At 39.9% G+C, this 14,973-nt stretch overlaps 1 protein-coding gene across 1 annotated transcript in view; it reads right to left on the bottom strand.

The window, feature by feature from the left end:
* Positions 1–6,280, bottom strand: part of FAM241A (family with sequence similarity 241 member A) — a 40,218-nt gene extending 33,938 nt beyond the window's left edge. The window contains exon 1 of the mRNA XM_081484934.1: positions 5,942–6,280. Coding sequence (XP_081341060.1) covers positions 5,942–6,112 — 171 coding nt within the window. The 5' untranslated portion in view covers positions 6,113–6,280. The remainder of the gene's footprint in view (positions 1–5,941) is intronic.
* Positions 6,281–14,973: the final 8,693 nt, after the last annotated feature.

Below are 14,973 nucleotides of genomic sequence, written 5' to 3'. Positions count from 1 at the left end.
TATGGTGAGTTGGTATGCTTATTACTCCCTGCCACTCAAAGTGTGGTCCATGGGCATAGCATCAGCCTCACTTTAAGAGCTTGTGAGAGATGCAAAGTCTTAGGCCTCACCCCAGAACAACAAAATTGTAACTTGTATTTAACAAGACATGCTTTGTCTGCACATTAAAGCTGAGGAGCACTGTTCTATTCCTCCTTCTTCCTAGGGCGGCTTTGTAACTGTGGAGTGTGCAGAACTTAGAAATAACATTTCTCAGATTTCTTTTTAGTTAAGGTTCTTAGGTCCAAAAGCTAACCTTTACCTGCTTATTATATGCTAGATACTACTCTAACATTCTACATGTATTACATATACACATATGACAATTCTGTGAGGTTGATACAACTATTTTCCCCTTTAGACAGATGAAGAAACTGAGGGCCAAAGAGGTTAATTAACTTGCCCAAAGTTACAGTTAGTAAGTAGCAGAGTGAGGATTCAAACATAGGTATTCCGGATCTAGAATATGTACTGCTAATCATATCTTTAATGACAGATCATAGAGCAGGTATAAAGCTTTCTGCTACTGCCACTTTCTTTTTAAACAGATGATCTTGTGGAACATTCTTTGATAAATGCTATTATGCACGTTCCTTCACTTATTTATTTAAATATCTATAAGCCAACACTTATCTGAAAGTTCCAGGATTGCAAAAGGCAAGAAGCAGAAATAAAGCGTTACCATCTGAAAGGAAGCAAAATCAACCTTATCTATAGAGTGGATGATTATATACCTAGATGTCTAAGAGATATTAGTATGTATTAGTGTTAGAATTAATAGGGACTTCTCTGATGATCCCGTGGCCAAGATTCCACACTCCCAATGCATGGGGCTCAGGTCTGATTCTTGGTCAGATGCCACATGCTGCAACTAAGAACTGACCTGCCGCGACTAAAGAACCCACATGACGCAATGAGGACAGAGATCCCACACGCCACAGTAAGACCCAGAGCAGCCAAACACGTAAACAATAGAAAAGATTCTTCATCCTCCCAACACTCCCTTAAAAAGTGAATTAATAAAAGAGTTCAGAAAGGTAGCCAGCTTAAAACTAAATATATAAGAACCAATAGCTAAAAACCAGCAGCAAAAATGTGATGTGGAAAAAGAAATCCCTTTCAGAATGCCAACAGAAAAATGTAAAAGCTTATTTCAGTATTTATAACTACTATAAAGGATTGTGAACCCAAAGAGAAAGTGGATTATTCAGTGATTAGGGGGGAAAAAGATTAGCTCTCTACCTCACACAATACATGAAGTCACTGGAAAGAGATTAAATATAGAGAGTAATAAAATAAAAATAAAAATAAACACACACATAAAGGAAACATTGATCGATATTTTAATTAACTGTAGGATTAGAAAGAATGTTCTACAGAAATATATATAAATATATGTATGTGTGTCTGCATGTGTGAGGGTATAAGATGTGTGTATGAAATTACCAAAAGTATTCCTTTGGCTAATAAAAATTTAAAGCATTTCTAAATCAAAAACATCATAAAATTATAAAGTAAATAGCAAGCAGGGAAAATAATTATAAGCAATGTGAAATCTGGCATAATATCTTATAATAATGCCAAAAGAAAAAAATGGTCAAAGAGCATGATTAAAAAGAAATATAAGACTTTCCCGGTGGTCCAGTGGTTAAGAATCTGCCTGCCAATGCAGGGGGCTACAAATTCAATCCCCGGTATGGTTAAGAGTCCACCTGCTGCAGGGCAACTAAGCCTGTGGGCCACAACTACTGAAGCTGGTGTGCAGCTAGGAAGACCCAGCGCAGCCAAAGATAAATAAATAAATAACCTTTTTAAAATCGAGAAAAAAAATGCAGATGCTCGATAAATATATGAGTGGTTTAGTAAAACTCTCTAGCAATATCTTATGACAATAAGATAATTTTTGCCTACTAAACTGGCAAAGATTAATCTATAAATTAAATCATTGCTGACATGGATGGCTTCTAATTGACTCTTACATACTAATGCCAGAGTGTACACTGGTGCAGGCTTTCCTGAATGTAATTCTTCAGGATGTTTCAAGAGACTTCAAAGAGTTTGACTTACTGACCTAGGCCTTCCACTTCTAGAAATTTATTCTAAGGTAGAACTATGAGGAACTGTGACAACAAGGTAGAACTTTATAAGCAAAGATTTTTATTACAGTATTATCTATAAAAGAAAGTTTGAAGCAAATTGGGGAATGACAATTAGGCAAAGAATTTTTGATAAAATTGGAAAATGGCACAACATGCCTAAGTAGATAAAACAAGATGCCACATTCAAATATAACATTAAAACCTGTTAAAAAAAGTGTGTATATCTGTATACACACACACACACACACAGATATATGAATGCAGTAACACCAAATATTTCATATTTTATAGCACAATATTACTTAGTGAGATTTCAAATGCCCTTGTTTTCTTCTTTAGATTGTTCTATATTTCTACACTTTCCAAAGTACATAACACATAAAGACCTTAAAGCTAAAAATGATGATTCTAAAGTCAATCCAAGAATAGCAGTACCTTTCTATGCTCTAAGATGGCAGGGACATCTTAGGTTATTCAGGTTGTGAATGCCACATCTAAGTGTATGCCACTCACATTACATACATAAGTGTAATAAAAGGACTGGAGACTTTAACTTTCGAGGTATACAGCAGGGCAGAGACTCTAACGGACCTGGCATTCAGAGTCAGAACATATTTTGATCATCTCTCATGCACACAGTTACCAACACACATTCAGGATAGCTATGTCCTGTCCCTTCAGTTCCTTGGGCATTTTGCCTGTCTCCTGGCTTTTCTCTCTGAGGCCAAACTCCTACTTCAGACTTGACACAGTTCCTTCATCTGGGGAACCTGGTCCAGTCTTTCAAGTCCTCCTTTCCTAGGACACAGGCTGCCTTGTCAGTCATCCTACCTGGAAAGATTCAGGTCAGAAGGACAGAGGAACCTTAGTTTTTCTCTCAGATGGAGTAGGATTTAAGGATAAACTGTAAAAAAAAAAAAATGCTGGTAAGATCTTAGTTATTGAGAAAACACCTATATAAATACCAGTATTTTGGTACTACATGAAATAAATACCATTTTTATCTGGTATCATAATAACAATGAGCCAAAGATACATTTTGTATAATCAAAGCTGATGTAAGAGCCCTCCAGGTTGAAGAAAGGGCAAGAGCTTTTTAGTCAACAATGTAAAGAAAAATCAGTGAAGGGAAAGATGTATATGGAGGAGACTTTAGCCTGGGAAAGAGCCAAAGGAAGAAACCTGCTTCATCAAATTATCAGGTAAGGGCAAACTGTGAAGGGACTAGAAACAGAAAGGGATTTAATACAGAAAATCAGGGGCTGACAAAAATCTTTGAAAGAGTTGGAGGAGCAAAAGTCAGGTGCTTCTGGAACTACTGCATTCAAGAACACACCACCCATAACCCTGGTCCAGATATAAGGGAGCCTCTGCTATTACTGCGGCCGCTGCTACCAATTCTCTCTTAACATCCATGAGGCTATTCAGATTCTGGAATATTGAGTGTGTCAAGCAGAAAGGACAGCAAGGAGATGGCCTCTGTCTCATTTCCAGTTAATTAGTTTTGGTTTTGTTTCTGTTTATATCATTGTTTCTACGGAAAAGTTCACTCCAAGTTCTAAATATTAACAACAAGTTTACAAACCATTTTCAAAAGTACTCCACTTAAAATTTGGAGTCCACGTGTCCTTAAAGCAGCAAACACACACACACTATCTGCCTAAAGAAAAGCAAATTAAAACAACTCCTTAGGTTATGTTTTACAGTTGTTAATTTCATTTACCTCTTCTTCAAATATCTTTATGTCTCTACTGTCATTACAAGACAGTGCATATAAATTTTAAATTTCATTTTCAGCACTTGAAAAAAGCTACATTTATTGCTTCCCTGATAGCTCAGATGGCAAAAAATCCACCTGCAATGTAGGAGACCAGGGTTCCATCCTTAGGTTGGGAAGATCCTCTGGAGAAGGGAATGGCAACCGACTCTAGTATTCTTGCCTGGAGAATTCCACAGACAGAAGAGCCTGGCAGGATACAGTCCATGGGGTTGCAAAGAGCTGGACACGACTGAGACTAACACTTTTCATTACCAAGAAGTGATTTATCATAAAAGCTTGTTTCTTACACCAATGGGTTTGGGTTGTATCAATTTTTTGTTTATTTTTGACTTACTTATGAGAAGTTCTTTGGTGCATATATATTATTAGGAGGGAATGCATATCTCAGATGTAATTTTCAAGTATTGTGTATGTGGGCTTAGAGTACATAAATAAATCATGTGATAAAAATAAAATGATAACATTTTCACAGGAGTATAGGGAAATAAATTTCCATGACATACAATGATAGAGGCAGGTATGCAAAGTATATCTGTTTTCTAGGGTATATGTTTCATTCTTTTTTTGTTTCATCCCTTTTTGTGTACCATAGGCAATTCTGTTAAGACCAGAGCTGCTGCTGATGAAAAATCCACAAAAGCTTAGATGAAGTATTTTACATACTCCCTTACAACCACTTGAAATTACTTCGGAACCTTCAGTTTAAATATATTTCTCTGGCCCCAGGGAGTTTCTGTTGCTGTTTTCTTCACTTTGCCAGCTGAACAACTAAGTAAGAGGAAACAGTCCTTTAGCTACTGAGTCATGGTACAGTTAATGGGGGAAAACCATCAGGAAAGATCTCATAGCTACCAAATTATATGCTTCAGTTACCATCTCCTATATCGTCAAAAGAATGAAAAATTACACTTCCACGTGGTGAGCAAACCTAATGCTAAGGCATATTTTGTGCCTGCCACACAGTTATTTCTGTTTCCTAAACACAAGGCAGAGAAATTATACTTTATCTATTAATGTATTTAGTGATGTTAGAGTTTGTGAAATGTGAAAAAAAGATGCTGAAGGATAATAAGAGGAGACAGGTATCAACTGATCTCAACAGTATACCCTGTAATAAAGGCAAACGATAATTTCATTTCTTGTGCTTTAATGGGATTCTGAGGGTAAGCTAATCCCGGGTATTTTTGAAGATATACTGTATTTGATGGTGAAAATTCATCCCACTATGTGGGATAATTCAATTTCTTTCATTAAACATCTTGCCTAATTGTGAAGATAAATGCTATAATGCCTATTATCACCATATTTTATTTAGTGAAAGCAAATTCAGAGTTTCAAAAACTGCCCAACTTCTCTTTCCTTTATTATGGCTGGACTCATGCTTTTTCCCCCTTTGGTAACAACTGAAAGCAATTTTCCGGCTTTTTCAGTTTTTCAATGAAGTTTAGATCTCCCTTCTGTTCCTGTGAAAAACTTGCTCTCGGAGAGTCCCCGTCAAGACGTCCATTGTGATACTGGCTCCTACACATGCCTTCAGATACTGACTGCATGGCTACAGAAATACACCTACACCGTACAGAGACGCTAGGTATGTTCAGAAACGCCAAGATGGAAGGCGGGAGGGGAGTCGCTGGACCCTAAAACACAGCCCCGGGGAACCGATTCGAAGTGGAAGAGTGTTTACATGTAAGGCTTTTAGATAAGTGACCGTTATGGAGAGCACTTCTCCAGAGCCCTGGGCTCTGGCCTGAGAATCCTCTCCGCCAGACGGGTGGGAAAGGGCGGAGCTCAGCCAGCCAGGCACGCGACTCCGGGTCGGCACTCGGCACGCGACCCCGCGGCCCGTCCCGAGCGCGCCGTCAACTGCTCTCGGGGTCAACTGTTCGGCTTCCCCCGAACGCCGCCGAGCCCAGCTCCTCAAGCCGAGCACAGCCCGGGCGCCGCCCTCCCGCCGGGCCACTTCCCTCCGCCACCGCGTGGGGCTCGGGAAACCGGCCGGACCGCGCCGCCCTGCCAGGCTCACCTGCTCCCGCTCCTCCGGTGGCCGCCGCCCGCGCCGGCGCGGGCTCGCCCCGGACTCCTGCTCGGTCCCCGCCGCCGCTCGCTCCGCCAGCGCGTCCCGGTCTTCGTCGCGCTCCCCGCCGCTGCCGCCGCCGCCGCCGCCGCCGCCGAGCAGCTGCCCGGCCGAGCACATCCCGCCGCCAACTTCTGCCGCCCCGGACGGCCGCCAAGCCGGAGGCAGCCACCGCTGCCCTAGGGCCGCCGTAGGATCGTCCGCGCTCGCCACTGACAGGCGTCTCCAGAGCGCGCCCCCCCGGCTGGGGCGCCACAAGTACCAGCCAGGTTCGGCGCCTCGAGTCACAGGCTCGCCCGGCCCTCAGCTGCCGGGGCGGAGCCCACCCGGGGGGAGGGGCCATGGAAGGGCGGGGCCGAGGGGCGCGCGCGCGCGCGCGCGCGTGAGTGTGACAGGAGAGGGAGTATATGTGAGACTATGTACATTGAAAGACTCTGTGTGTGTGTGACATTATGTATGAGAGAGAGGAGCTGTGTATGAGAGACTGTGTGAGAGACTATGCGAGAGAAATTTTGTGTATGAGTGCAGTACAACAACCGTGAGAGACTGTGTATAAGATTGTGTGTGCATAGGAGAGACTGTGTGAGAGAGACTGTGAAAGACAGGATATATCCGTTTGTGAGGGGGAGAGGAGAGCGTGTGTTGGTGTGTGTGAGAGAGAGGGAAAGACACAAGACACAGGGTTCCACACTCCAGTGAGACCCCTCTCGGTTTGCCCGGCACTGCTGGTATGCCTGGGTATGCTGCTGGCTGCCTGTCCTGAGTAGCTGTCCATCCTTTGCAAGTAATACACATTCTATATTCTATTTCGTTCCTTTTGCCTCCTTTCTGTGTCTCTCCGAAGGTCTGAAGGTATCTCTCTGTTGAGTGCTTCCCTGGTGTGTGTTGGTTGTCAAAGCCTTGGGAGCATAGGTAGTATATCTGCTTTTGTGTATGTTTCTATAAATGGGTAAGAATATGTCACTCTCAGTGTGGGGGATACATTTAGTTTATAATTCTTTTTCTTTCTACCTGTGGTGTTATGATTTATAATAAAAATTATATGTATATATATTTTGCCTTTGTCCCCATTCCTGGCCCAGAGCTCCTAAAACCTTGAAGCTTCCCAAGTGGTGAGAAGGATAAAGATGTCTTTTTTTATGTTAATGAGGCAACTTTTTGGTAGTCCCTATGTAACTTAAGGATGGGTCCTATTCCCAGAAGAACCAACCTTGCGATTAGAGGATTGGAACTTTCAGTCCCACCCCCTGATTTCCTGGGAGGGCAGCGGGACTGAGGTTGAGTCATCACCAAAGCTCAAGAGTTTAATCAGCCTTGCCTACATACTGAAGCCTCTGTAGAAACCAAGGACAGGGGTGTGGAGAACTTCTGAGTTGGTGAACACGTGGAAATGGTGGGAGAGGGGCAGCTTAGAGTGGGCATGGAAGCTCTGCACCCTGTCCCACACACCTTGCCCTGGGTACCTCTTCATCTCACTGTTTACCTATATCCTTTGTACTATCTTTTGTAATAAAATGGTTAAGTAAATGCTTCCCTGAGTTCTGTGAGCAGCTCTAGCAAACTAATGGAACCCAAAGAGGGTGATCAAGGGAACATTCACTATATAGCTGGCTGGTATTAATAGAAGCATAAGTTACAACCTGGACTTGCAATTGGCCTCTGAAGTGTGTGGGGTGGGGTGGAGTTGGATGGAGGGGAAGAGGCGGGCAGCAGTTTTATGAAACTGAGTCTTGGCCTCTGAGATCTGTGATCTTGTCTCCAGATAGGAGACAAGGTAGTTTTCAGGTAGTTTCAGAACTGAGTTAATTGATTAGTGGGGTTGAAAAATACACATTAGACTCCCCTATCCATTTTGTTAAAGGGAAGCCAGGGCACTTAAATCTCATATCAAATTTTGTATATCTCTTATCTGAACTTTGAGAAAATACAGACTATTGTATAGCTATAATAGCAGACTATCTTTCAATGGAAAGTAAATATGCCTAGGTATGGAGAAGAATGAGTTATTTGATATCTTCTATTAAAATGTCTTTAGGCCCAGAGAAGGGAATTAAAATAGGCAGGAACCTAAAGGCTTATTTTAAAGATCTGTTTCCTGGCTTTGGTAGTCAGGACTGCAGAAACCAGGAAATATGCCTTTGGATATCACAAATTAGAAAGCAAATGAATCTGATTTATTTCCTGTCTTAAAAGCCTTTAGACTCCAGGAGGAAAGTATTTAATGTTAAATATATAATCAGGAACAAATGTCACCATGGGAACCCAAAAGCATTCCCTGATGACCTTCATTGCTTTCCTCTAATGCCATTCTGTTCTGAAAATTTTGCTTTGGCTCTTGGTAGCGTTTCTTATAAAAAAATGACTTTATATATTTTAAGAAAACTTTACATTTATGTGTAGTGGTACAGAGAGTATCAGCTTTTACTACCAACTCTGTGGAGCTTAAGGCACATTTTGAAGTTCACCCTATTTTGGCTTTTATCTCTTAACTTGGTAAGTCAAGCAGCTATGCATGCTTCACTCGGGTTACACAGTGAACAGAGACTCCTTGTATACATGAGGACTCAGAAGGCACAGGGTGTGTATATGGCCAGGAAAAAAGAATAATACAGTTTAACTTTGTTCAACTTAGAGGACAAGTCTTATTAAAGTGCTTTGGAATATATGTCTGATCTTCTGAACAGTCAGGCTTCTTGATTCTTTGAGAAGTGTATTCTTTCAGTTGTTTCGCAGATATTTATTGAACACCTCTAGGCATTAGACTCAGGTCTAGATTCCTCCATTTACTGAATACCTCTTAGGCATTAGACTCAGGTCTAGGTTCCTCCTCTCATGAAACTTCCATTTTATTTCTTTTCAATTCTATTCTGCTTTTCCTGGCAAAAACCAAGAATTTTCAGCAAAAGTTGGGCAGAATTCTCTGATTCCTGCCTAGAACTGATGTCAGAACCTTCTTTCTTAGTAGCTATCCTTTATTTGGTGAATGAGTTTCCTTTTTGAACTGTTTTTCATTTGTTTATAAAGAATTTGGTCTTTCTTAAAGATTTAGAGACTCATCTCTTTTCCAAAAACCCAGTAGTAGTGTTTTATACAAAAGACATTATTCAGATTGCATCACAGATCACATACTTTCAAGTGCATCTTATTGGGGGGGACCTTTTTACTCTGTTGCATAGTATGAATAATAAATACATAAAATTATTACTGCCAGTTTCCCATGGGAAATATAAGATTTTTTTTATTACCTAGGCAACTATAACCTGTTGGTCTCAAGTTGTAATGCAGTTTAGTTGTGATTTTGTTAGTGTATTTACCTTTTGTTTTCCTAGGGATTAGTAAGTGGCAAAAACCAGATTCTTTTCTCAGGAGTGCCTGTGTAGTGCAAATGTGTCTTGTACAGTTGCTGTGGGAACAAGGACTTTGAATCTCTCACTTTCACACCTTTAATATCTTATTTTAAATCTTCTTCCACTCATGTGTACATCTTTCTAGAGAGAAAAAATGAATCAGAGTGATCTGTACTCATTTAGTAATATAGTGTTAGAAGCAAGTGCAGTTATTTGTAGAAACTGAGCCAAACTTCATTTTTTTCAGTTTAATTTTGACATACTATAATGTTATTATATGCTTCCTATACTTTAATTTCATCCTCTTATTTTTTAAATTTGTTTTCTTTCCTGTTTAGCAGAGCCTTCAGTATGGGGGATACTTTTTGAGACGTTTGGAATCTTAAAATCCCAGGAAAAACTGTGGTTTCTGGATAACGTGAGTTTAAAGGAAAAGGAACTTACTAGAGAACACTCACTTCCTTTATCGTTCCTTTATTTTAAGGAAGCTATATCAGAAATATGTGGAACCAACTGTTTCTCAATGTTCTCTAGCCATCCCAGAGAGCAGGTTCTGATTGGGAGAAGGAAAAATTTGCCCTTCTTCTTGGAATTAATTTCTATTCTTTCTTTTGTTAAAGAATGTCAATTGAGTACATCAGTTCAGTTGAGTCGCTCAGTTGTGTCCGACTCTTTGCGACCCCATGAATCGCAGCATGCCAGGCCTCCCTGTCCATCACCAACTCCCGGAGTTCACCCAAACCCATGTCCATCGAGTCGGTGATGCCATCTTACCGGCTTTATTCCCTGGTGCCTCGGTGGTAAAGAATCTGCCTGCCAGTACAGGAGACACAGTTTCTATCCTTGGGTAGGTAAGAGCCCCTGGAATAGAAAATGACGAACCACTCCAGTATCCTTGACTAGGAAATCCCATGGACAGGGGATCATGGTGGGCTACGGTCCATGGGGTCACAAAAGAGTCGGACACAACTTAGTGACTAAACAAAAACAATAATAACATTGGCTTTATTCAGCCATTCATGAGTCAGGCAGCGTCCAATCTAGAAGATAGAAAGGAGCTTCAAAGAATTGTACAATTCAACAGGGTTTTATAGACCAAAGTGAGCAGGAACAGGAAAGTTATACTGGGCATTTGCTGATTGGTTGAAAGTGAAAGTGAAGTCGCTCACTTGTGTCCGACTCTTTGCGACCCCATGAACTGTAGCCTACCAGTCTGCTCAGTCCATGGAATTTTCCAGGCAAGAGTACTGGAGTGGGTTGCCATTTAATGCAGGATTATTCCCTTATATGGAGCAAAGAGAGGTCTTGGAGCCTGGTGAGGTAACTAGTGCTGGACAAGTAAGCACTGATCAGTTGACCTAAGCCTTCCTTTTCGAAGAATCAGAGCAGTTAATTTTGGTTTTCCAAGGTAGGGTTTAGTGTGAGTGATTCCATCTTGGGCCTAATCTGTTTACATTAACTGTTTTACTCCCCTTTTCTGATGTGGCTTCTTTGCATCCACATGTACTATGAGTTTCCTCCTAACAGTAGCAATGTAGATTAAGAATTGTGTTTTCATTAAAAAAGAAAAAAAGAGTTGAGAAGGCTATTCAAACTCATTAGTAGAGAAAAAATCGAAATGTAAACAATTATAAAGTGCTACTTAATAAGTGTTAGCAGTTTTTAAAATGTTGAATAAAGCCTAACGTGGACAATGTCTTGGGGAAATGGTTAGATCAATTACTGCTAGTTTACCACAAACTGATGGTATTCTTTTTTATAAAATAAAAAATATCCATACCCTTTTGCCCAACTGCAGACCTAGGAAAAAATTGAAAAGAGGTTAAAAAAAACTGTTTGATGTTCAAGGCAAAACTATAGTGAAAAATTGAGAGAAGCCTAAATGCCCTCGAATAGGGACATGATTGAGAAAACTATGGTATGCTGCTGCTGCTGCTAAGTCGCTTCAGTTGTCTCTGACTCTGTGCAACCCCATAGACGGCGGCCCACCAGGCTCCTCTGTCCCTGGGATTCTCCTGGCAAGAATACTGGAGTGGGTTGCCATTTCCTTCTCCAAAACTATGGTATACCAACAATTAAATGTATGAGACCTTAAAACAGTAATGATGAAGATTTTATATCATTGTGGTAAACATTTTTAATATAACGTTAAGTGAAAAAGCACAGCCTGATAGTAACAAAGCCACTTAGTTATCTATATCTCAGAAGCTGGGAAGGTAAAAAAGAGTAATATGGAACTTAACTCTGTTCAACTTAGGGGATAAATCTGACAGAAGTGAAATTATGTGAACATATAGATAAAATTCATAAGAGAAATTTTTAAAATGCTTTCTGGATTTTGTGTTTCCTTGTAAAATTTATTTTAATGTTGTAATTTAAAAATAATCATTTTTATAGATCTGTTTCTGTTTTCTTTGTAAAATTGGATGGCTGGCACAAAAAGTCTGGCTGACTTGACTTCATAGCTGAAAGTTCTATTACCTTTTGTTGAATAATTTAATTCTTGAATGGATTTTTGGATCTTTTATTCATGCTCTTCTCAATAATTTAGAATCTTAGAGTTGGAAGGAATCTAAGAGGTAGTTTAGAACAACCTCCCACCCAGTATAGGGATCCCTTCTATAACATTCCTAACAGATGGTCACCCTTCTTCTGTTTGAAGGCTTCCAACTATGGGAAACTCATTACTTCATGGTGCCACCTGTTCAATTACTGGATCTCTCTAGTTGTTAGAAAGTTCTTTACATCTACTGAATTGAATCTGTATTCTTGTCTCTTCTTACTGGTTCAGCTCTTTCTTGAAATATGAGAGAACTGATTAATCTTTTTTTTCCCCTCAAGACAGTCTTTTGGATGTTTTAAAAAAGGCAATTTTTGTCTTCTTTTAGCCTTTATTCTTTCAACAACTATTTATGGATAGATGTAGAATTTGTAGATTTTGCCATTTGTTATCTCTACCTACTTCTTATGTTAACAGTACCCCAACTTTTTTTTAATATCGATTCAACTTTCTTTCACTCTCAGTTTGTGATTTCAGAGAAGATGAATCTATTCTTGGGTCCAGGAGTGGAGAATATGAACTTCACTAAGTAATTCAAATCCATCTTATCCTTCCTACCTCCCATGGCCGCAGTGAACTGGTTTAAGGATATGCAAGTGGCCCCAGTCAGGTCTGTCACGGTCAGTGAAACTCAATTTTGGGATTTTTGTACTGTAGAAAAAGCAGATCTTGTCTACAGGATTGGTGTGTGGTGATATGAGCTTGAAACTACAAGAGAACCACCTTGTAGGGCCTGAGAATGAAGTCTGTCCTGCAGAATTCATGACTGAGAGATGAGCTTCTTAACGCCAGCTTTTAACTACTCCAAAAGTTGAGCTATTCCTGTATGCCTTTTTCAAATATGCTAGCCAATAATTCTATCACAATAATGCCCCTTCTCCCCCATCTTTTTTTCATACACCATTTTAGGTTGGCTTTTTGTCACTTACTGAAAAAATTAGAATGATACAAGCTCTAAACTGGGATACAAAATAAATGAGTAGTTCTGCTACTCTCAGACTGCAGAAATGTGGGCAGTTCATTTAAAGTCTCTGATACTGGATTTCATCATCAGTAAAATGTGCAAGTTTAACTAGGCAATTTGAAAAACTCCCTCCTGCTTTAAAATTCTATGGTTTCTGTAAGACTTTGCCTCCAGATTTAACCCGAGTGTCTTGGCTGCTGTCCTTTGCTTTTATCCCAATTGGTCAAGTTGTTCTTGTTGGAGAGGTTAATTCTCCAAAGCAAAAGGTTACAAAGAGTTGCCTGATTTTCAGTCCTGGCTCTCTCTAGTCCTCAGTTATCATATTTGCAAAATATAGGTATTATTGGCACCTATTAATTAGTATTAATATTAAACATGTTAGTATTAGATGAGTAGAGCTCACATGAGATGTGTGTGATTTTTCATTGCTTATAGGAAACCTTAGTTATCTGTGCTCTCCAAATAGTACTGGACCTTGAGATTCCTCACATGGGAAATAAATCTGTGTTTGGCCCAAAAGGGAATGCAAAAAGCTGAAACAGAAATGAAAGAGTATGTATTTTTCGCTGGGCAAGAAATTAGACCCCGTGCTGAAAGTTTCAAATAGCTTCTGCCAACAGGGTACTAGTAGAAGTAAAACTAGATAAGGGTAGCAGATGGGTTACATCTCACATGCCAATTACTCTTCATGGCTGCCTGGTACACTGTATAAAATAGCTTGTGAGAACTTTTGGGGAAAGAATAACTGTGGTGGCATGGGAGATATGAGTGATGGCACAAGTGCTGTGCATTTACCTCTCTGATCTAGGTCTGAAAGACAGTGAGTTTCAGGAATGGGACATGAAGTTGACAACTGGATAGTAAATACATTTAAGGCTGAGAGAGAAAAATTAGTAGATTTAAATGAAATATTCCATCAAGCCTGTTAGCAAACCAGTATTATGTGCATATGTCTATCTTAGCATTACCACATTATAGCAACTCCTTTATTTATGAGTTTGTCTCTCTAATTGGAATAGAAGTTTCCAGAAGGAAGACCCACTATTATCCTTTGTGCATTATAAGGTGCTAGGTATGTAGTGGGTACATAATGTTTGAGCTGATTCAGCTATATCTAAATTTTGATTAGATTTGGGTTGAAAGTCCTTACCCTGTAAAACTCACTCCATTTCTCTGCTTCTTTTGAAACCTTCTGCCCTGCTTAGTTTCCTGTTAAAAATACATTTGGAAAATTCTCATCTTATAGCAAGTAAACTAAGAGCAAAAATATGTTTGCTTGGGCATACACCCTGAGTAACCATAATTCAAAGAGACACATGTACCCCAGTGTTCAATGCAGCACTATTTACAATAGCCAGAACATGAAAGCAATCTAAGTATCTATTGACAGATGAATGGATAAAGATGATATGATACATATATACAATGGAGTATTACTCAGGCCTAGAAAGGAATGGAATTGGGTCACTTGTAGAAGTGTGGATTGACCTAGAGTCTGTCATACAGAGTGAAGTAAGTAAAAAAGGGAAAAACAAATATCATATGTTAATGTATATATGTAGAAACCAGAAAAATAGCACAGATGAACCTATTTGCTGTACAGGAGTAGAGACACAGATATAGAGAACAGATATGGACTCGGAGGGGAGGGAAGGGTGGGATGAACAGGGAGATTAGGTTTGACATATATACACTACCATGTGTAAAGTAGATAGTGGGAACCTGCTGTATAGCATAGGAGCTCAGCATGGGAGCTCAATTCAGTGGTGACCTAGATGGGTGAGATGGGGGTGGGGTGGTCTCAGTGGAGGTCTAAGTGGAAGGGGGTATATGTATACATGTAGCTGATTCACTTTGCTGTACAGCAGAAACTAACATAACATGGTAAAGCAATTAAACTCCAATTAAAAAAAAGAATAAAGAGCCGTAAACCCCTGATGGCTAAACCCTTTTACAGAGTTCGTGTAGGACAGAATTCACGTAGGAAATAGAGATATGGAAGACCCTGGAGATGCAAAAATTTTAGATCTTTTGTACATACTAACCGGCTCTTTTCTGTCTCTTAGACGCATTATACATTAAATGCTAAAAAACAAAGTCAAAATTCTAT

The sequence above is a fragment of the Giraffa tippelskirchi genome, chromosome 1 (genome assembly GCF_054371585.1).
Source record: "Giraffa tippelskirchi isolate mGirTip1 chromosome 1, T2T-mGirTip1v1.2.pri, whole genome shotgun sequence".
Classification (NCBI taxonomy): Eukaryota; Metazoa; Chordata; class Mammalia; order Artiodactyla; family Giraffidae; genus Giraffa; species Giraffa tippelskirchi.
The sequence above is the reverse complement of the archived record's forward strand: the minus strand, read 5'-3'. Positions and strand labels throughout refer to the sequence as shown.